Source organism: Panicum virgatum, chromosome 5K (assembly GCF_016808335.1).
Source record: "Panicum virgatum strain AP13 chromosome 5K, P.virgatum_v5, whole genome shotgun sequence".
Lineage (NCBI taxonomy): Eukaryota > Viridiplantae > Streptophyta > Magnoliopsida > Poales > Poaceae > Panicum > Panicum virgatum.
In genome coordinates this window covers 18333243-18356945 of record NC_053140.1, presented here as the reverse complement: position 1 = coordinate 18356945, position 23703 = coordinate 18333243, and the positions used below count along the sequence as shown (strand labels likewise).

The window sequence follows — 23703 nt, the reverse complement described above, 5'->3', positions numbered from 1 at the left end:
TAGCCGTCGATGTTGCCGTAGAAGCCTGTGGTGGTGCTTGACTGTTACTCACCTTTGCCTGGCTATTTTGAGCCGACAAAGCTGCTCCCATAGACACTTCCAATGGTACATATTGCATCTGATTTGGCTGTATATAGCAAGAACCCATGCAAGCTGGAAACGTGCCTTCAACAAAAGTTTTGACCACTACGTTGTGTACTGTGTTGCCCATGACTGTTGCATTCTTGACAAATGCTTGTGCCACAGCTTGACCAACCGCATCCATCATCTTGTTCTCATATTGCGTCTCTGTCAATGGCTGGAAGGATGGAAGATTAAATTTCTTGATCACGTCACCAGATCTAGTGACGCTGTACGACTTGAGGCATTCACATTTGAATCTTTCCACCATCTCTTCGTATTCTTGCTTTTGATCTTCTTTGAGCTTGTCTTCAGGAACAGGGACGTAGTTTTCTTCATTGACTTCAGAATGATCCCCAAGTTCCATCATGTTGAAGCTTTCAGTCCCGCCGGGTGTGCCAAAAGATGTGTTGACGCAAAAATCAACACACTGGAATCCGAGGGCAAGTGTTCGCCAAGCTCCGGAAAGTCAACCAAGCGTGCCAGTCAATTTGACCTGTAATTAATAAGTGATAAAACGAAGTCAAATTCGAGAGCGTGTTGGCTGGATTTCGAATATCTCTCACACAAGCGTATCGGCAGGGTCTGCCGATACAAAAAGATGACAAAAGAATATTGAATGAAGGTGCGTAATAAACGAGCGCGTCGGCAGGATCAGCCAATGTGGAAAATGACAAAATCAGCTTGTAGTAGCCAATTGCACGTGTATAACAAGATCTAAGCTATGAATGTGTAACTCAGATAATCCAAGCTTGAAACAGATCTAAATCGGCTTTTAAGATAACATAGTGTTATTGTAAGAACTAGAGTCGATCTAATATGCTTCTAAGCGGGTAGATGTGATAATGGCCAAAAACATAAGGAAACCTGCAAATCTAGCCGATATCGATAAATTGTGAATAAATCTAGACGAGAAAACAGCGATGCGCCCGAGATCAAAGCCTAGATGAACTCAATAACTTTTGAATAGATTTGAACGAAGTCACAGCGATACGCCCGGTAGCTATGGCTCAAATATACTCGGTAAAATGAAATACTCACCAACAAACCAAGTCTCTCGAATGTGAGACGTCCTTGATCAACTTGAAAGAACTCGTCGAAAAGAAAAGAAGAAAGGCGAAGTCGCCGAAAAAGTGCAAAGGAATTGTAAAGTGTTTGTTGTATTGGATGTGCATCAAGTTTTTCCGGTTCCTTACAACTGATATGTATAGCCTAGTGCTACCAAGTTCTAGCCGATTACGGCAAACATTACTTGACTAAAAAGAAAAGACTTCCTAATTTTAAACTATACTAAAATATTACAACCAAATCTCAGAATCCTTGCAGAGCTTGGATTTCCTTTTCTCCCCTTGATTCATCGGCGACTTCTTATCGGCCGATCACCAGAACAAGCGGATCAGCATCTTCAAAGAATATTTCTCTTGTCCATCAGACGGATCCCATCGGCCGATTCCAACCCTGTACATTTTTTCGGTTTCTTTCAAATCGACAACCTTTCCTTCGTCAAATCATCTTCCATGGCACATGTCAAAAAATGGTGTCAACATATTCCTTGATTTAACCTTGCATGTAATATAGTTATTTTTCCTACCACTTTTTGAGTAACAACCATAAGTGTACTCACCCTTGCATAATTGCTGCTCAGACCAAGATAATTGGCCGATTTATCTAGAAGTCTTTGAGGATTTCTAGGCATATGTCTCCTAGTCATCTGTCTGTGAAGTTGAAGATCCGCTGCTACTCTATAAATGTTTATTTATTCGCTTAAGATTAAGACATTCGGTCATGTAATAAAGTTATTAACACTCTCTTTCGTTTATGCATTGTGATGATATTCACTTTATAAGTCTATCGTATGTCTGTAAACTGATCCTGACGCACATATGAGATGCATTCGGTTTCTTTCTTAAACCGAATGTGATAGTAATGGTTATATTTTTAGGATAAGTATAGCTTCAGTTTTAGATTTTATAAAATCACTTTCTTTTTTAGTAGAATTTTAAGTTAATGTTTAACCCTTCGTTAGACCATCTTATTGACCCTTTTAGCAAAAATTCATACTACCAAAGTTTTATAGTATTTGGACATATAGATTTGGAGATACATAATTATTAGGCTTGATGTCCTGATTTCTAGGTAGATTTACAGTTCTATTTTCATCTGCAATTTTGACTATCTTAAGGCCATAATAAAAATAAATTTCCTCCATGAAAGTTTTAGGTATTTCTCTATAAATTCCAATAATCTATTCTTTGCTATCATATCTTTTGTACATTAAAAGATACGAATAAGTGAAGTAGCAGTGCTGCATTTGCCTTGTGGTCTTTTTGATATTTGGCTTGGATGGTGATTTGGGAGGGGGCGTAGGAGCGTTTTACTTATCGGAATGCTTGTTGGTATGAGTTGTTATTTGATCTTGCTTTGTCAAACAGGTGGTAGTGACTTTGATCGCGCCTAAAGCGGTCATCTCTTCGTTGGAGGCAATTAAACGTAGCGGTGGTGGCTATAGACTTTAACTTGTTATTTATTCTACCTTTGGATTAAAAACTCAGAACCATAATTAATACAATATGATCTATTTGACCTTATTTAATTAGTATGTTATATCTTCTCTTTGGATTCAATGGAAACTCTATGATTCTTTATCTATGGCCTGATATATGATGCTTTTGGTGGTGGAATAGAATGATTTTTATTCTCTACCAAGAGAGATGCTTATGGAGATATATATGGTTTACTTTTTTTTTCTTTATATAGCATTTGCATTGCATTAGCATATGGAGTTATGTCGCGAACCTATGGTTCCAACCGTATCGGTACATCATTGTTTATTGGGCATAACAATGCAGCTTCATATCTTGTTGGGCATGAAGGCAGGATACGTGACATTGCATTGCATCGCATTTGCATTATGACTTTGAGATGTGAGGTATATATATTGGAGTATGGCTTTTGGAGATATTGGTAAGAAGTGATACTTAACTAAGGATTGGTGGTGGTTAATCTCATCCTTTATGTGGATGTATTATTTGATTCTATATATCTTATTGTTGCCGTATTTTTTGCATTTTAACCCTTTTTGCAAAAGAATTTCACATATAGGCCCTTTTTGGAACTTTTTATGAAAATGGACCCTGGGGGTCGGCGCCGTAGTCCATGGCGCCGAGCTAACACGTCTCAACGCCACAGACCACGGAGCCGAGATGCCACGCACACACAAACACCTGGCTAACCTGGCATCCGACGTGGCCCTAGGCTCGGCGCCGCAGATCTTGGCGCCGATCCCTTTTTACCATTCGGGCGAAGGTGGATAACGGCAGTCAATTGTTTTGACAGCGTCGCCCGCCAGCCCGCCGTCCTCCCCGCGCTCCGCCCCAACACTCGCCCCCACCCCCGCCGCCGTTGTCCCTCACCCGCCGGTGCCGCGTGTCGTCCTCCCCGAAGCAAGGCGCCGGGGCCGCGCGCCGTTGTCCCCACCCCGCCCCGCCCCCGGAACCAGGCGCCGGGGCGCTGTCCTCCCCGGCCCGGCCCTCGGCCCCGCCTTCGCCGCCGTCGTCCTCCCGCCGCCGCCGTCGTCCGCAGTCGTCCTCGCATCGCCGTCATCCTCGCATCGCCGTCGTCCTCCCATCCCCTGCCTCGGCCCGCCCCCGAAACCAGGCGCTCGGAGGGCGGGCGGCCGCCGCCTGCCCGCGTGGTTCGGTGGCCTGCTACCGCGCCCCGGCCGGAGCCGACGCCGGGGTGGGGGAGGCGAGGCCCGCCGGCAGTTGAGGCCCACCTCCAAGGTACAGTCGTTTTCCCATATATTTTTTTTGAAAAATAGTAACAATGAATATTAATGTAATTAGTTTGCTTGAGATATTTAGTTGATATACAACTAGTTTGATCGATATTTAGTTGATATACTTAGCTATAAACTTATGTAGTTTAGCTATCAACACGGCAATAGGAGTTTGGTATTCATAACTTAATATTTGCTTTCAAATATTTGCAGGTGATATGGCAGCCGTTCACAGGAGAGGCTGGGCCCCCTACAATTAAGCTTCATGTGCCATGCGGATGAGGACATGTACACGATGTCGCACTGCCCATTGATTGCTTCTATAGTGTGGAGTTCCACTTGCCGCACAGTGTTGCACGCCAGTTTGGGTTGCGACAGGAGTGGCCTGTGCGTCAGATGTCGATGTCTGTGGAATTGCACAAGTAGCAATGCAAACTTGTTTCGATTGCTTGTTTCAAAGACTTGTATCATGGTGTAAAATTATGGATAATATAACTGCAAGTTCTGCATCAGAAAAGGTTACATGCGAAAATGCAAACATCTTTATTGCTATCAAGTTGCACTTACTCCATCTAACATGATCATATGCTTGACGACCTATTTAAAAGACTTGTTTCGATTACTTGTTTCGATTACTTGTTTTTTAACACATGTATCATCTGTTTCAATTCTTTATGGTATAACTCAACGGTTTTTGTCTCTTGCAGGATTGATCGCCAGAAGCAGAAGAAGACTCACGATTTCGAGCACCTACACCGAGAGTACATCGAGCTGTGGGATCAAGGAACGGACCTGGTCGAGGATGACCAGCAAGCCCACAGCAATGAGCAGTTCCGTGAGTACCTAGCTTGGTACTCCAGGGCGGCACGCATGAGGCTACGGCAGCAGTGGACAGGAGTGGACTACACCGACATTGAGTCTTCGGATGACGAGGACACCGTGTACGATCGTTCTACTCGGGAAGGTAGGGTTGTTGAGGCCGGACCTATGTTTGATCGTGTGGTATGTTAGCTTGCATCTATATTTTTTCATACAATTCAAATCGTTACCATAATTCGGTTACATATGGGTACTAACCATTCGCTTTGGTTGTTTTCAGGGGCACTCGCTGAGGCAAACCATAGTCGAAATCGAGGGCTTTCCACGACGAAATGTGGACGAGGGCACACTTAACACTTTCTTAGAAGTAAGTACGCTTTCACCTGACGTGTATTAACAACAATCTATTCATCACATTTGTACACTTACTAAATGTTTCAATACAGAGAGTTGCAAAACAGTTACGCCGTGTTGCTAGCCGTCTTGGATGCAGGACTTCGGTGCAAAGGGATGTGCACGGCGTCACCCACACCTTTCCAGGCGTTGGCACTTCTACACCCTCTATTGCGGCCTTAGCAGGACAGAGCTCGTCCCGTAGTACACGGGATACTTTCGACTACGGCCCCGAGGAGATTGGAATGTCTCAGCTAGATGATGCTCCTTCGACTCAACAGACACAGCCTCGTGCGCATAGGCAGCGCCGTCCTACGTCACGGTACACTCCAGGCACGGATGCTCTTGGGAAGGGCAAGACTAGGAGTACCAAGCTGTGAGAGATTATTTGGGTTGTACATATAAACTTTGTGGATTGTCTGGATGTGCTATTTTTTTTGTTTGAACACTATGGACTGTTTGGACTATTCGGATTTTGGTTGTTTATGATTGTCGTACTGTACTTGTCATTTGTTTCCATGGATATTATTGATTTGAACTTGTTATGTTTGTGGGTTCCATAGTGTTCGTGAAACAAGGGAAGTTCTTGCGAATTTTTTCCGTGATTTAATCAATGACAAGTTAGAGGACTACCGCATACAGCGTAAGCTTCGTGACACGCTCGTATAGCTCAAAATAGGGAGCATAGTGCGTCTAGCTATGAGTACGGGATCACAGGTTTGCACTGCTCAGCATGGCGATCGCGGGTTCCTCACATGTGGCATCGTTTGCCTAGACAAACGTGACAACAGACGACAGCCCAATATCAGTGCCCTTTCACCTTTTCAAAAAGATGTGACAACACGGCAACCACACCAGCTCACCTTCAAAGCTGGCTCACTGGCGAGGACGACGGGCTTGTCGTCCTACAGCGAAGGTCTGTGGCGTGTAGTGGGGAAGGCGGCACCTAGGCGCGATCGACCAGGCGGCACCTAGGCGCGATCGACCAAGCGGCAACGATGCAGTGGCGTGAGTCTGCGGCAAGGCATGGCGTGCGAGCTACAGTGTCAATGCTCTGCATGCACAGAGATGCATCGAGTAGTCAGTTCGAGAATCGAATCTAGCCTTTTCAGTGTCCGGTCTGCTAGCCTCTTCACTGTGTTGTCATCTAGGCTTTTCAGGTGCATTTACACTCCACACTCTGGGTATCAGACCTTTGTGCACCTATAAATACTACCAAGTTGGTGAACTCCCAGCACCACTCAAACACCGAAGCTCATTGTATACCCAATGTCTGGAGGTGGTTCTAGCGGGAAGGGTTACTATGGTTTTGGGAAAGGAAAAGTGGAAAGAAAGGGAGATCTTATAATTTGGGACGGGCCTCTTAGACCTGATTCCTTTCCGGAACCGGTGTTTGAGTTTCCACCACAACACAATAGTGAATTCACCAAGGAAACTCCTCTTAGACGATACGATGACCGTAGAGAACCGTGGCCAAAATGCAGATATGGTGAGGACTGCTTAGTGCAGATGTGCACCGACAGGATGGATGGTGGTCGGCGTTTCTTCAAATGCCCACACGCATGGGTAATACTCGGTTGTTTCATATCTTTATCTTCATTTCGACATACATGAAATTTGTTTTGCAGTCTTCCGATCCTCTAGAAAACTGTGGTTTTACTAGGTGGGTCGATCCTGCGCTAATTGATTCAGTTCAGGAGTTCATCGAGTACCTACATATTCGTATCTTTGATCTAGAAAAGAAAGTGAACCATTGTGAGGAAGTGAGCGAGGGTAACAAAGAAGAAGATGATACCAGCAATGCTGCCTCTTCACAGGATGAACCATGCACTATTCCTTATTGCAACTACCCTTGTCACAAATAGAAGGGCCCTACGCCTCCGCCACCACCGCCGGCACCACCTGTAATGGGTGGACACTGCGGAGAAGGCTCAACGCAGTTTGTTATGTGGGGGTACGGCTACTAGGACTACCCTAGTGCTAGTGACATGCTGCATCGTTGTGTTTGTTGGGTTTTCTTAAATTACCTAAGGCATGTTAGTTAGTTCAGAATCTGTTTACCGTAGTTTGCAACGGGTTCTGCCATGCCACTGCATGTGTGATGTGTGTTTCTTTACCATTGTATTATGATGCAATCTCGATGATTTGCACTATGTAATGCATTTCTTAGTTCTTAATTCTTACCGTTATTTTTAATGTGTGCTTTAAATTATGGTATGCACTATTCCAGTGATCTGAAATGCTCCGAAAATATTAAAGGCAAGTTCGAAGGTTCAATAGATTCCCGGCTAGCACTGCAAATTAATGCTACAAGTTACAACACACAGAGTCAAGCTCTCAACAGAAAACATAAACAACTAACTGCAGTGGCATGTGCACGCGACAAGGTAACTTCTTGTTGCATCTAAACCTACCATGCCTTAGGGAATGTTAAATGCCGGGATTACATAATTCTACTCTACTGAGTGCACCAAGGATATTTGCCCTTGCTAATTGCTTCGGGCCTAGCTTTCTTCGCACGACGTGCCCTCTCTCGCTTTCTCTCCCTGTCAGCTTCACGATCCGCCGCCGCCTTACGATCCACCTCCTCTATCATCTTGCGGATTTCTTCTTGATCTTTCTTGCGCTTCTCCTCTTTTTGTTCCTCTTGCTTCATTTGGTGCCAATATTCTGCATCCCACCTTGCCTCTTGTTCCACATAGTCCTTAGCATACTGCGACTGCTCGGTGTCGAACCACTGCACAAAATCACAAAGTGGCGGAGGAGACTTTGTCCAACTAAAGTTAGAATCATAACACAATCTAAGAGTGACAAAGACAAATAGCGTCTGTTTTGGTGCTACCTTAGCCCGGTCTTTGTCGTATCGCTTAGGTGGATCATATTCGTAGTTCTCACACATAAAGAACCTCATCCCGTAGTCATCGCCTAAAACATCTGATTTCATTAACTTGCACAACGAACCGCAGAAACACATTGGCACATCAATTCCTTAGGTATGGTTGCTTTATGCTTGCTCCATGGAATGTAGGTTGATCCCGAAGAAGACATTGGCGCTTTGGTGTAGTGCACCTAATGACGAGCAATTATTTCAACAATGCACCTATTGTAAACAAAATCCATGTGTCAATTAAGAGGGCATAGAGGATACCTTGCTCTTGCAGATCTGTGGTTTTAATCGGACTTCCCAAGGTCAAATTTGTCGTTTGGGCGAGTGGAGATTCTGATAAAAACCGAGAAGGGGTGGAACAAATGATAGAAGCTCGGGAAGAAGAGAAGAAAGGAGAGATAAATGCCAGCAGGCTCGGCGCCACAAATTAAGGCGCCGACCTCGGTGCCAAGATCCGTGGCACCGAGATCTGTGGCGCCGAGGTCGGCCACGTCGACTGCCAGCTCGCTGCGAACGTGCAACGGCCTGCGCGGCTCGGCGCCGCAGTCCGTGGCGCCGAGACGTGTTACCTCGGCACTGTGAACTGCGGCGCCGACCCCAGGGTCCATTTTTACAAAAAGTTACAAAAAGTGCCTATATGTGAAATTCTTTCGCGAAAAGGGCTAAATTGCAAAAAGTACGGCTTATTGTTCCTTTTTTGTTTACATATAATGGAAATTTTAAATCAATACTTAATGATCTTATAGTTTAAATAACTTGTTAAAGCAGTTTACTTGTCGCATCTCACACCCTCTTATACCTTTCAGGTACTCGAGTGTTTTTTGCATGAAGGGGTGGGGGATTAGCAGCTCACGTCTCTCTTTCACACTATTATCTAGTTTAACTTGTGTTGTAATATAAATACTTCTTGAATTTGGTTAGACTAAAACTTTAGACTTGTGGATCATGTTAGCTGTTCCTAGACCCTGGTGGTGTTTATCTACTCTTGGTGTTTATCTACTCTTTAGATTGTTTTATCTTGCTAATCTTACTTAATCATATATCATGTTATGTTGTTGCTTTCGCTCGGACTCAAAATAGGAGCGATGCTGCCAAATTTTTTTGTTCGCTTGACATACGTTGGTTTGGTGGCATCCTGGTTAAGACTTGTTTAGGGGATGTTATAGGCATTAACATCGATGCATGGGGCTTCTAGCCATGCCTCCCAAGAACGATGCGTTAAATATTAATAGGATGGATACGGGCGTGATTGGTAGCTTGGATATCTCTTGACCTGGCTAGCATCTAAACCAGGTCAACGTAAGCCTGTATCTAGGAAGACAATAGTGTCATGTTTGGTTGGCCGCATATAGTTAAGCTTGGCTCCGCTTGTATGTGGTTTGTTCCTTGCATTAAGGCTAGATATGCTTCTGTCACATTTCCTCTTACAAGCGGGATAGCCAGCCTGCATTGCTTGAGACGCTCGCGAATCACGTTTCCAGCAATGCAGGTTGGTGGAGTGCATTAGATAAGTCTGGCTAGGGTCGTATGCATGCTACCAATCACACCCTACATGATCTTGTCTCTGATCCCACTCCATCCCAACTTCATCCGCGAGCTCGCATCTGATTCGAATCCGTGGCCGTCCCGAAGGACAGTGTCTCTCTCACTGACAATATATAGACGAGTTTAATTTTGATCGGAGGACGTGGAAGACTACACGGAACCGGAGAGGGGCGTATGTTAACTGGACCCTCGTATCAGCGACTATCGACGGACCAAAAGTTAACGTACCGCAGAAACAGTCTGTTTTTTAGAAATAGATAAAGAAAACATATAGCAGATAGATAGATTCAAATAGTGGTAATAAGTGCACCGCTACTCGATCGCAAGCTATAGTTATGCTTGCCTAAATATTGTCACGCAACCAAATTTTATTCAGACTTCCATTACCCCGTACGTAACAGCATCGTACCAGGCCAGTAGTGTGTAGTGTGTACCGATGACGACTGCACGCAACAAACAATAAGTTGTTGTGTACACCGATCGGGCACACTACAATATATATAATTATGCACGCACGCACATGAATACAACATCTCGGCCGATCGAGATCAGCTGGTGGCGACCTCGCCGGCTGTAGCATCTGAGGTGCCGGCGGGGAACGGCATCATCTCGATCCCGGCGGCCCACGACGACCCCGGGTTTACGACGCTGCAGTTGAGGCGGATCTCCCCCTGCGTGCCAGTCTTGACCTCGATGTTGCCCATCTTGATCATGGCGGCGGCGAACTTCTGCTTCCAGAGCGTCTCGTTGGCGGCGAAGGCGCTGGCGAAGGGCGCGAGCGTCGCGTTCCGGATGAGCTGGTCGTCGGAGAAGTGGAGGCCCAGGTTGAGCGGCAGCAGCTTGTAGTAGTTGTTGTCCAGCAACGCCGGCGTGCTGAGGTCGATCTCCGTGGTGTTGGGGGTGAGCTGGCCCGTGGTGGGCGGGCACAGCGCCTCCAGCAGCGCCTGGTACGCCGGGCTGATGGTCCCGGCGGCGAGCCGCTGCCGGTTCCGGAACAGGAAGGAGGCGCAGTGGGAGCGGCCGATGGTGTGGGAGCCGGAGAGCACCACCATGTCCTCGGCGCTGAGGCCCTTGCGGCCGAAGCCGTCGGTGAGGTTCTGCGCCGTGCTGTTGGGCCCCGGGAGGGAGAGGGCCTCCGTCGCGTTGGACACGCGCCCGTCGCGGCGGCCCGAGGGGACCTGGTAGAAGGTGTTGCCGGTGAGGTTCACGCTGTCGCGCGCCGCGAAGGCGACGATGTCGGCGCAGGAGACGGTGCGCGGGCAGCTGCGCTCCACGGCGGCCTTGGCGGCGTCGATCACCTCGAAGCCGCGCAGGCTCGGGTTGTTGGGCGGGGCGTCGCGCTCGGTGTTGCCGCCGGCGGGGTTCACGGTCAGGAGGACGGAGGCGTCGCAGCCCTGTATCGATCGTTAGGAAAAGTTAGTTTAATTTCGCATAAATTTTTGTTTTCTGCACATATATGTGACAACGATGCATGTTCAATTATCTATCTGGTCTGACAGCAGGCCAGCAGCCCAGTTAACATTGATCTCAATTGTCCAGTTCATCAAATTGTTAGTACACAATTAACATGGATATATATATGTACTAGCACTGTGCACATGGGTTGCTATGGATAATATAAATTTTTATCTAGATCTACATAAGACCACCAACTTTGTCCGTGTTCCGATTGATTTGTCGATTTGTCAGGATCCAATTAGAATTTCGATTGACGGACAAAAAAAACAATCCTTGCTTTAGAAATAGATAAAGATAAGAGCTAATTAAATAGGTGGCCCATCGATCGATCAGCGTGTGATGTACACGTGTACGTGGTGGTCAAGTGGTACGGTGGTCCAAACAACAGGTGTTGAACAGTAAAGTTCTTCTCCCTTTCCAAATTAAGTTATTTTAATTTTTTAGATATATAATATTTGTTATGTATAAATATATAAGAAATACTATGTATCTTGAAAGAAGTCTATATACATGTGCGCTAGGTCTAGTTGCCAGTGATTTATTTTAAGCCCCATCACATGGTATGTTTCGATACTAATTAGGAGTACTAGGGATAGGCTAATGACAAAACTAATTCTATAATTCTAGATTTTTCACGAGATGAATCTATTAAGCCTAATTAGTCCATCATTATTCTATGTGACACTACAATAAACATGTGCTAATCATAATTAGGCTTAATAGATTCGTTATGCAATTAGTTTTATAATTAATTTGTGTTTAATCTTTCTAATTGGCATCGAAATATTAGATGTGACATGGCTTATTTTTACCCCACAATTTCATTGTTCGTTTTGGCGTTCGTGATACATGACATATGTATAAGTTCATGTACAAGAATAAGGCATTTTGTATAATGTATCCACAAACTAAGAATAATTCTAAGAGTTCAGGGAGCATATGCTGCCAGGATCCAAAAATTACCTGAGCTTTCATGACGGTTGATCGGTCTATTATTTCAGAGAGAGACATTGGAAACACTGACTATTGTCGGCACGTGTTAGGTGGACCCAAGGGTTTTATTTGTTTGGTTGCAACATGTGACATTTGCACTTATTTTTGTGATATAAAGACAATCGACCCCCTTTCTGTGTTGTTCTATATATCCGATGTTCTCAACTGAAACAAATTAAATAGAACACAAATATCCCAATTAAGTATATATGTATATTGTTGATGCGACTTCGATGTAATCGGTGAGTCACAGTAGGGAAACTTAGGTCTCATTTAATTTAATTTTTTAAGTAGCTATCACATCGAATGTTCGGATGTCAATTTAATATAAAAATAATTGTATAAGTTGCAATTAGGGCTCTAGATCTAGATGAATCTATTAAGTATAATTAATACACGATTAGCGAATGGTTACTGTAACAATTAGTAGTCAAATTATGAAATAATTAGGCTTAATAGATTTGTCTCATGATTAAATCACAAATTATAAAATTAGTTTTGTAATAAATTTATATTTAGTATATTCCTAATTGGTGTCTAAACATGCGATGTGACGAGACTTATAACTTAAATTGAAAAATCCAAATCTGGCCTTAAACCATTTGAGTAATGATTTCAACAACAACACGTGTGCACGTACTAGACGACGCACATGTTGGGCTGTATTTTCTCCAAAACAATTCTTCGCTTCACACTGATGATGAACTTTCGTTTGTTTGACTTGAATTAATCCAACCCTTTTTTTTCCTCATATGCACGTGACGACGCATATATGCATTCAAGAGTTACTATAGCTAGTATTGTGGCCATGTTTGGTTCCCACTATAGTTTCTTAGTGCACGCAAATTGAGAAAAGAATCTCGCATGCATGGAGTGCTAAATGAAGTCTATTTGCGAAACTTTTTTAGGGATGAGTATAATTTTTCGCGACGAATCTAATGACATTAGTTAATCGATGATTTGCTACAGTGATGCTACAGTACCATCCTCTAATCACGCGGTCAAAGGTCTCATTAGATTCTTCAGGATTCCTAGCGCAGAGTTCTGGAGTTGGTTTTATAAACTGGCTTTATTTAACACCGTAATTAGCGGTCAAAGTTTCCTAATACTCCCTAGTACACAAAACCAAACAGAGCCTATAGTCACCTATCAGAGAAATTAATGCTGCCCCTTCGTGTCCTGTTCTAGAAGTTCCACTTTCTCGTTCTCAACTGTTCCATATGCATGTATATGGGTGGGCACGGTACTGTTGATAATTACCTCCAACCATTATCTAATAGATGTGATACCAAGATATGCAATTGAACTTGATCTCAAAAAACTTTGATATATAACTGTGCCGTCCATTTTTAAAAAATATATATGGTGTTCAGTTAAACTAATCAGCAGTTCAAAAAAGAAGCTACTTAACTTATTGTAAATTAAACATCATATATTTAAAAGTAAATGAATTATAAATTAACATACTTATCACAGATACTTTACCTATATATAGATAGTGAAAACTAAAAATAGCCAAAAAAATTTTATGATTTGAAACATGTCGATAGATGTCCTGCTAGACGACAAATAGACAAGACGAAACCAAATCGATGGCCTCGTCCTCCGATCCTATACATTCATACTCTTATGTATGTATATATATCTGATTAATACTTGGATGCTACTTTTTCTGTTGTTTTAATTATAAGGGAGTGTGTATATATATATGTATATATATATATATATGTATATATATATATATGCTCTATTTCGGTATTTCATGAACCTACTATTTCGCTGTAGAAATGAAAAAGTGAAAAATAAAGGTGAGAGCCTACATGTATGCATCTTTACTAAATAATATCTTTAGATCTTTACGTACCCTGACAAAGCAGTCATGGAAATGGAGGCGGATGAGCCCGGGCGCAACGCCGGAGTTGTTGGCGAAGGCGGCCGTGACGGCCTGACGCACGAGTGCCTCGGCGTTGGGGCAGGAGGTGTTGTAGAACCCCACCTGCAGCTGCGCCAGGCTCGCCGCCGGCAGCAGCAGGCACACGGCGGCGGCCAGCGCCACCGGGCCTGCCAGGCCGCTGCTCATCTTCATCCTGAGAGCTCGATCTGGCCTTGCCAACGGCACTGTATACGTCAGAGCCTATCCTGATTGCTCAACCACACGATTGATTATGAGCAGGCACTTGTTTCGCTCGATGGTTGTGATAGCATTTATAGAGAAGCACCCTGTTTGTTTAGCAAGAATGCAGCTGGCCGGCTAAGCTAGTCGCCGGTCGCCCTCATTTCTTTCATAGAGGCTGCCTAGTTTTTGCCCGTGTCCAAATTGAAATTTCACCGTTAAATATGTGCCTGATAGTACAAAATGATCAGAGTACGCGAGAAAATTCAATTCGCCGTCCTGTCACGAGTAGTTAAGCTTTTGGACAAATTTTGATGAAATTATCTTTTAAAACTTTGACAAACATTTTTTTAACAGAAGTATTTGAAGTTAGAAAATTTGTCTTTACTGTATCACAAATCTGAACTGTCTACCTGTCACCCGGGCATTACGGTGGCCACCATCACCCGAGTAAATTAATTGCCTAAAACACTCGATTTGGAAGAGGAGAGGGAATCGAGTGCTGCAGGTCCATCTGTCACTCGAATTTGGAACCACTTGATTTCAATCAAATGGTGCAAAATAATAACTACACAAAAATGGCAATAATAATGAATATGGAAAATTCAGTGCCCTGATTTATATTCAAATAATTAGAGACATCCATAAATTAGCATTGGTCATTGAAGAACTAGACAGAAACAAGTTTGATGAAAACAAAATTTAAACAATGCATAGGAAAGGTCATTGCTGTTGCTGCATCTTTGTCGAATGAAAAAATGATTGATGCTTCAAAGATATTTCAAGGAACAATTTTTTTTGAATAATACAAATCCAAAAGGCAACATTCCAACATATCAACCACCATTAATATTACAATATTGCAAGTTATTCACATATATTCAGCATTCCAGACATATGGATGTAGCATGTGCTGATTGCATATTACACAAAATAAAAGAAAGCCGGAAGCTGCATCTAGATAACTCCATACTAATATGGTTCAGAGTTCATCATATATTAGAGTTCATCATATATCTGCAGTCTGTTATCTGGACAAAGGATGAATCCAAACCTGCATCCTAGGTCAACAGCAATCCTGAAAAACGGCATACTATTGTGGCCACAATACCCCTCCAAAGCACGAGTTGTGGTCATCCACCTCCTGTTGTTTTCTTCAGTAGCAGACTAAGGTAGAACCAGACAATCCTGAGGGCCATCTTTGATACGCAGGTAGCAAATACTGTCACGAGTGATCAGAACATCTCTCCTAGCAAAAAGCGTTTTCACCAAAAGCATGGTTTTGCAAAGGAAATGTGAAAAATAATTAGAATCAGGATTATGACATGTATGTAGCAAATTCAAAACAAAATAAATCCAATGTAAAAAATTAAGCAACCACAAATGAAATACATAGATAAACATATTATATTAATAAGGATAACCAAATGGAACAACTGCACATATATTTTTCTATCATTAGCCAAAGAACAAATATGTTTGGGATAGTGGAAACCCCTCAGATGAAAAAAAACAGCCTTCAAATATACCAAGATTCAAAATTACAAAACATACAAATAGAATTTACAATAACTCCAACACTGTAACTTAGTGACTCCAACACTGTAACTTAGTGACTAATTAAATGTAAATGACTAAGCATACCAATTCAGTAGGAATTATAGAAAAAATAGGTCACTAAACAATTTAAATAGTGTGAAATTTGGAAGAAAATAGGGAAATAGATACCAAGCTTAATTATGAATAACATTTGTGCAATAACATGATTAAGTAAATGTGAAACCTAGAAAAAATAACTTAAAAGACTTTTTATATACTCAGTCAAATAACAAACTAGTTTTGCGAGACAGTAAGCCCTTATATACAACTATAGTTAACTAAACCTTTCCTACATACAAAACTGAACTGATTTTATTGGAGAAAATGATTGCACTAGACAAGCAAAGTGCAAATCCAAAGGAGAACAATGGGATCTGAATCATCAAATGGAGGGTCAAATCGCCTCACCTAAGCTTCAAAACTGTGTGCGTCGCCCTCCAAGAAGAAGTGAAACAAAGGGAAAAGCTTGACTCCATGCTTCAGACAGATGAGAGGACCTTGGATTTGTCTATACAAAACTCGAGTAATTCTGGAGACCTCAACACTTGGGTGATGCTAGCATACAAAACACACTATTCAACGAAAAAGGAAAAATCGAGTGCTGGGAGTTCCAACTGTCAGATTTGGATAAAACAGAATCAGATTAAAATCAGAAAATAGAGATAACAAACAACTGAGAAAAAAGTGACGAGACAAAACCATAACAAAATAAAAGAAAAATGCAGAAATCAGATAATAATTATGCAAAAAAATATTAAAATGAAAAACTAACAAACCACAAATTCTTTCTGTGGTCAGTAAAATACAAATAATTTTTGGTGCTAAACCCCACATATGCAAAAAAAAAGTTCAAAATTCAAGTACACAGATTCATGCTATAGTCAGTAAAATGACATATTTCTTTTACTACCTCTACAGATGCAAAGAATATATGGGAAAATTTTACAGATCCAACATAGTTACACCTTAATTGTATAAAAATGACAGTACAATTGCTAATGTAATTATAGTGATCAAGTAATGTAATTTGCACATAAGTTAATGAAGAACATAATTGGCTCATCAGTTGTAATTTTAAATCAAGCCCAATTGCAAATAAGAAGGAATGAACACAACGGAGTGGGCTAGAATGTGCATACAAAAGTTAAGGCCTATAATGGTGCTTAGATTCTAGTTCGAGATCGGAGAGATTGGCTGTTCAACCTCACCACTCAAGTAATCAGGGGTGCCTCCCAATGAGCGCCGCCGTCGCGGCCGCGCCCTTGCCGTGACCTCCTACTAATCACTCTACCTATCTACCTTCCCAGTAAAATAATAGATTTTTTACTGCATGAAACCCTGCAGATGCACAAAAGAATATGGGAAAATTTTAGAAAACCAACGTAGTTACACCTTAATTATATAAAAATAACAGTACAATCAGTAATGTAATTATGAGGATCAAGTAATGTAATTTGTACATAAGTTAATCAGAAACATAATTGCCTCATTAACTTTTTAAAATCGAGCCCAGTTGCAAATAATAAGGAATGAACAAAACAGGTTGGGCTAGAATGTGCATATACAAAAGTTAAGGCCTATAAACAAGTAATCCTAGAGATTTTAGAACAAAATGAACAAGAAGTTAAAATGACCATGTTGCCCTTATTTATTGCCCATATTTGGCACTAATTAATTTTTGCATGCACATACACTTTTCAAATAGGGTAAGAGGACTTGTTTTTTTGGGTAAATTTTAAATCCTAAAATGAATTGTGTTTTGGGATGGAGGAAGTATAAAATAGACTAGAACGAACGCTGAATTGGCCACTACAAGCAACACAAAATAGATATGCATACATGTGTTTTTGACTGTTCGATGGAAAAAAGCATGAAATGGATAAAAAATTTAAATAGAGAATACAATCGCACAACAGAAGATTTGTTAAAACCTATAATACTAAATCCAATCCCATCAATTAGTTGGGTAAAATTTACACTGCTAAACTGAAGCGCAAAAGCAGAGACACAACAAATGATCAGGTAAACCCTAGAATAATGAATCCAATCACATCAACGATTAGGAAGAAATCTAGACTACTAAACCCTATCGCAAAGCAGAGACATAAAATGAGCGGGGTACAACCTAAATTCTATCTCATGAATTGATCGGTTAAAAGCTACACGACCAAAGCGAATCACACAATAGAGACAGATAGACCAATCAAATCAACAGAAAAAACCTAGGTTAATACCATGAGAACGGAATGGAACTGGAAGAGGAACACCTACAGGACCAGATGGGCAATCGATCGAAATCAACCAAACAAAAGTGCAAAAATACGAAATCCACAAGGGAGTAAGAACAATAACGGGTAAATCTTCAAATCGTCATACCTGCGCATCTGTCTGAGAGCTGTGGCACCCCTGGCGGAGACCACGCTCCTGACGGAGAACGAGAGAAAGGGGAAAGCGAATGGTCAGATGGGGAGATTAGAAGGCGCGGCTCAAAAAAAACTTGAAACTGTAGACACAAACATATGGAACCCACCATGTGTACAGCCCCAGACCAGCCAAACCACCACCGAACAGATCCCACGAACAAAAACCAGCTAACGCAAATATCGGACGCTGTAGAAATCGAGTGCCGGCAGCCGGAGAATCACTCGTATTCTTTATAGCTTTTCCCTTCTATAAATATATTTGAGCAAAAGGCAATAGTCAAAAGTGCGCTCGATTAGTTAGGCTTATTTCTTATGGTGAAACTACTGGTGCATGTTAGCATTTTTCTAAATTTATTTTATGAATAAACTATGTTATTATTTCAGCTTGGCGTCTTCATCTGTACTGTATTTTTGTAAACAAGAAAGTTGGTTGTTATCCAAGCATCAAGTACAAATATGAATCATGGTAACTGATCAAAGGTTTGAAGTCTCAGACTCAGAAAGTGTGTGTGCAGAGATGTATTAACTACCAAATGGAGCTGGTGTACCTCTGTTTTACTGAACATCAGCATGCTTTGATATACATGCATATTTCTAATCATCATAGGATGCGTTGGCTACAAAACTTGCTGATAGTCCGTGACTTGACATAATGAGATATAAGTCTGTGGGGTCCTCTACTACCGTCCTCACATTCAGAGGAGATGAGTTGTCCGCTTAACGTCTAGAATATGATAGGATAGATGACGCGGATACACTATTCCAAGGCACCTTTTTGGGTTTCCATTGAGGTTGCTTGCAAAGTCAAGGCAAAGGTACAGCTGCACAGTAGGTCCCTGATGACTGATGACTCGCTCAATTTCCAACAGGGAGAAAAAGTGTCCATCTGGCCATCTTGGTGACTTGTTAGGTTGCACAACGCGGTGATTCATGCGGATTTTATTGCTCCATATAATTGATTCACTACTTGGCTAGCACTACATAGATTATTTTATTTATATGTAGTTTAACTAAAAGTTGGTAACCGTGGGTTTTTTGAATCTCCGGTTTTTTCGGTCCAGGCGATCGGGGCGACCGGAGTTTCGACCAGCGTGGATCGGCGGCCGCGTGCGCTGTAGTGCTGTAGGGTTGCGTCCTGCTGTGGCCTGTCCGGCATAGACTGCCGGTGGACGCCCGGGTTGTCCAGCCATCGTGAGCTCATCGCCGGCGGCGCCATGTTCTTATGAGCGGTCATCGTCATCACGTCTCTTGGCTCCTTCGTTGCGTCAGGTGGCTTCTCAGGGTGCTCCACCGCGGTATCTTGGTCATGCAGTGGTGACCTCTACGCCCGGCTCGTCGAGTGTCTCGCAGGCACACGTGGCCGGTATGTTCTCCGGCTTCAATCAGGCAGCCGGGGTGCAATCGGCTTTCAGTGGTTTTACTCAAGTTCCTGTGGCACCTCAGCAGTCTTTTCACCAGGCAGCTGCTAATCAATTTGGTTTTGGGTCTGCTGTTGGTCCTACTTTGGGGATGGTTAATCAGGCACCCACGCAATCTGCTTCTAATGCGGGTGGGGCTTTTTGCTTTGGCACTAAACGAATTGATGCAGCGAGACATCCTCCGGTTGAGGTGGCAATTGCGCGAAACAAGAAGCTAACTTTTGATGCTAGGAGAACATCATCTTTTGGGGGTCCAGGTAATAAGAAGGCTGCCAGCCAGTTTGGAGCCCCCAAGATGGATCTCCAACCTGTACATGCTGTTTTCAAGAGAGTTGGCTCCAAGCGCCCAACACAGGAACAGATGGTTGCTAATCAGGACACAGAAAAAACTGAAGTGAAGCAAACTAAACCTAAGTTCTGTTTCAGATGCTTTACTGCATATATATTGCTAGGCAGTAGTTTTTTGTGAGATATGTGAAAGTTCTGAGCATGTGAACCAGAAGTGCCCCATAGCAAAGGCAACCAAAAATGTGGTGCAGTGAGTAGGACATGCGCTTGACGGGAATGGGTTTTTTCATATTCCTCACGCTCCTTTCAAGAGCAACAATGATAAAAGGACTGCAAAAATTCCTGTGGCATTACAGCTCCGCATTCCGTGTCCAAGTTCTTGGGTTTGGGATGTGCGGCAGGAGGAGAGCTCTTTCTTTGTGAAACTTCCAACGGTCGATGATTTGCAGCGCATCATTATGTATGGGGGTCTGTTTCTCAAAGAGAAAAAGATACATCTTAACTTTGAGTCGTGGACTGAGGAAGATGAGGAATTGTTAATCCCCAAGGTGTGGTTTCATATCTACAGGGTTCCTCAAAAATTGAGGGCACTATGAGTGTGTTTAGTTCGCGAAAAGTTTGCGAAAAAATTGTTGTAGTATGTTTCGGTTTTATTTGGCAACTATTGTCCAACTATGGAGTAATTAGTCTCAAAAGATTTGTCTCGTCATTTATAACCAAATTGTACAATTAGTTATATTTAATACTTCATGCATGTATCATAAAATTCGATGTGATGTGTGTCAGTAAAAAATTTTGAGAACTTTTCGCGGAACTAAACCCAGCCTATAGGTGATTTGGGCACTTGGGTCCATGATAGGTGCACCCTAGCTGGTTGATATGACAGCAACAAAATAGACTAATTATGCAAGGGTTTTAGTGTCGGTCCTTGATTCCAAAAACTTACCGGCAAAGCTGAGTGTTGTTATTGGTGACCGCTAGTTCGAGTTCCCAGTTCAAGTCGATTCCATAATAATCCCAGGGGTGGAATCTTTTGTTGAGACAGCTGAAGAGCCCAGGGATAAGGATGGCAGTTTAGGAGATGATGATATATATGATGAGTGGAGATGATGTGGGGAATCATGAAAATCACAAGGAAGGGAATGGAGCAGCTGATAATGTGAAGGGCATGGATTTTTCAAAAGGGTCGAACGCTCTCGGAAGCCAAAGGGCTGTTATTCCACCAGTGACGTTTGAATCCATGGCAAATGATATCTTGGATAGGGTGACCGGACAGCTCTTTGATGAGTTAGTAGACAAAGTCTTAGCAGAAGATGACGTGCCACTTGCTGTGGGTACCCCCAAAGCTTTCGTCACACCAGACACATCTGCACTAGTGATGGCGGAAGTGGGGGTGGCCGAGGACGTTGGGCGATGCACTGCTAGTGATGCTGCGGGAGCCCCTGTATCTGAGGTCGTGGTGTCAGCCGAGCATGTGATCGCGGGAAGTCTGTCGGCGACCTCGGGTGTTACTCGATCAGCTGCCTGGTATTGGCTTGGCTTGTATTGCTCCGAAGAAGAAGGCAGCGCCAGTGCTTAGATCGCCAGCGGTTTCGTCCCCAGTTGCGGCGGCAACCCCTTCCCGACGCTCCAGCAAAAGGAGGGCCGACTCGTTGGTGAGCACTCTATGGAACGTGCGGAGCGTTTGGTGGCTGAGCGCAACCTCGAGACGCCAAAAGGTACTAAGTCCCTTTCTTCCTTTATTTTTAAGTTTATCTGATGATCACATAGCGGCCAATGTTTCTAAGCTGGGAGTCCTGTTGGGTGATAATGACTCTTTGGTTAGACATGCGGTTCGACAAATTAAGGTTTTGGAACATGGTAGTTTAATTATCTCTCCAGTTGGCAAAAACAAAATAAAAAGAGATCTTTCAAAAGATCTAGATGAAGCATGTGTAGATGATGGTTTTGAAAACCTCATGCTAAATAATTTAAATAGTAATATGTTGGAGGATGTAGTTGACTGAGAGCAATAGTCACCAAGGTGATATTTGCCTTATGGAGTCAGCAAAAATATCCAAACCCAACAAATCCAAAATCAAAATTGACCCAAAAATAAAAAAGGGACGAAGTCAACAAGAAGCCCCAAAGGTGTCAAATGTAACGAATCTTTTGGAATAGCAGAGGTCTTTGTGACTTGGCTAAATTCAAATTCTTGTCGGACACCTCTAAAGAGCAAAACCTTGATTTGTTTGCTCTTTTAGAAACTTGCAGAACAACCATTACGGATTCTGAGCTGAATAATCTGTGTGGAGGTAAACAGTTCCTATGGAGTTGGGTTGATCCTAAGGGCCACTCAGGTGGTATTCTTCTAGGAATAAACCCTTCAGTCTTTGATATAGGATATATCTCACAAGGTGATTATCAGATCAAGTTCTGTATGCGAAACAAATCAGACAGTTTTCAATGGAACCTAATTGCAGTTTATGGAGCAGCTCAAGCAGAGCATAAGCAAAGCTTTTGAACTGAATTGGTCCAGTGCTGTCAAAATGAATATCTACCACTGGTCATTGGGGGGGATTTCAATATAATTAGAGGCCCGAATGATAAAAATAATGATCGCTATGATGATCGGGGCCATCACTGTTTAATTCGGTCATAAATAGTCTAGACCTCAAAGGGCTTGAATTAATTGGTCGAAATTACACATGGGCTAATTCCCTTCCTGAACCTACCTTTGAGAGGTTGGACAGGGTTTTAGTATCCACTGATTGGGAGCTGAAATTCCCAAGGGCCACAGTTCAAGCCCTTTCAAGAAAGATTTCTTCCAATCATATGCCACTTTTACTCTCCTTTGGTTTATGACTAGGTTCATCCCAACCTTTGTTCAGATTCGAATTGGGTTGGCTGACACGTGATGACTTCCGAGAGGTAGTGATAGATGCGTGGCAGCAAAGTTGCAGCAGGATCTCTCCCCTTGAGATATGGCAAATTAAAATTAGACGGCTTCACCAATTTCTCAGGGGTTGGGCCAAAAACAAAACTGGACATTATAAGATGGAGAAAAAAGAACTCATCTCCAAGTTAGATGTGCTTGACAAAAAATCAGAAACTCAAGCACTACAACAGTGGGAGATTGATTTGAAACAAACTTTAAAGTCACGACTAATTCAACTCCTCCCAAAGGAAGAGATTAAGTGGTATCAAAGAGGAAAAACCACGAAGCTCTTGTTTGGTGATATGAACACCAAATACTTTCACCTTATAGAAAATAGAAAACATAGGAAAACCAGAATTTTCAAGCTAGAGGATGGAGATAAATTAATTTAGGGAGATGAAGAATTAAAGAAACACATTACATATTACTATGGTAGACTATTTGGCCCTTCGGACCCAAGTTTCCTTTCTTTGGATGAGAGCTGAAGGGATGATATTCCACATGTAACAAATATTAAAAAAGATAAACTTCAAGCTATGTTCTCTTATGAAGAAGTTCGGGCGGCAGTATTCCAGATGGAAGATAATAAGGCGCTTGGTCCTGATGGTTACCCTACTGAATTTATGAAGCTTTTTGGGACACCATCAAAGTTGACCTTATGGCAATGTTTATGGATTTTCATAACGGAAATTTGCTGCTTCATAGCTTGAATTTTGGATTTATAACGCTCCTCCCAAAGAAAACTAATGATGTACAAATACAACAATACATACCCATTTGTCTCCTTAATGTGAGCTTCAAGATTTTCACAAAAGTGGCAGTAAACAGACTGACCCATGTGGCTGACAATGTGATCCGCCCAACACAGTCTGCTTTCATGCCAGGACGACACATTCTGGAAGGAGTAGTAGTTTTACACAAAATGTTGGATGAGCTTCATAGATCCAAGGCT

The 23703-nt window shown here is 42.5% G+C and overlaps 1 protein-coding gene and 1 long non-coding RNA gene across 3 annotated transcripts; both read right to left on the bottom strand.

Annotated features, from left to right (window-relative positions):
* Positions 1–9824: 9824 nt before the first annotated feature.
* On the bottom strand, positions 9825–14216 carry LOC120706790 (peroxidase 1-like). Its single transcript, XM_039991517.1, has 2 exons — positions 13858–14216; positions 9825–10936 (listed from the first exon to the last, which is right to left on the bottom strand). Exons 1-2 carry the CDS (start codon positions 14077–14079, stop codon positions 10091–10093), a joined length of 1068 nt encoding a protein of 355 aa, XP_039847451.1. The 5' UTR covers positions 14080–14216; the 3' UTR covers positions 9825–10090.
* Positions 14217–14944: 728 nt separating this feature from the next.
* LOC120706789 lies at positions 14945–18183 on the bottom strand. Of its 2 annotated transcripts, none has more exons than XR_005688433.1 (4): positions 18082–18183; positions 16914–17043; positions 16114–16319; positions 14945–15355 (listed from the first exon to the last, which is right to left on the bottom strand). It is a non-coding gene; the product is annotated as an uncharacterized LOC120706789 (long non-coding RNA). The 2 variants fall into 2 exon arrangements; XR_005688432.1 differs by having other exon boundaries at positions 14956–15355; positions 16114–16260.
* Between the last annotated feature and the right edge of the window lie 5520 nt (positions 18184–23703).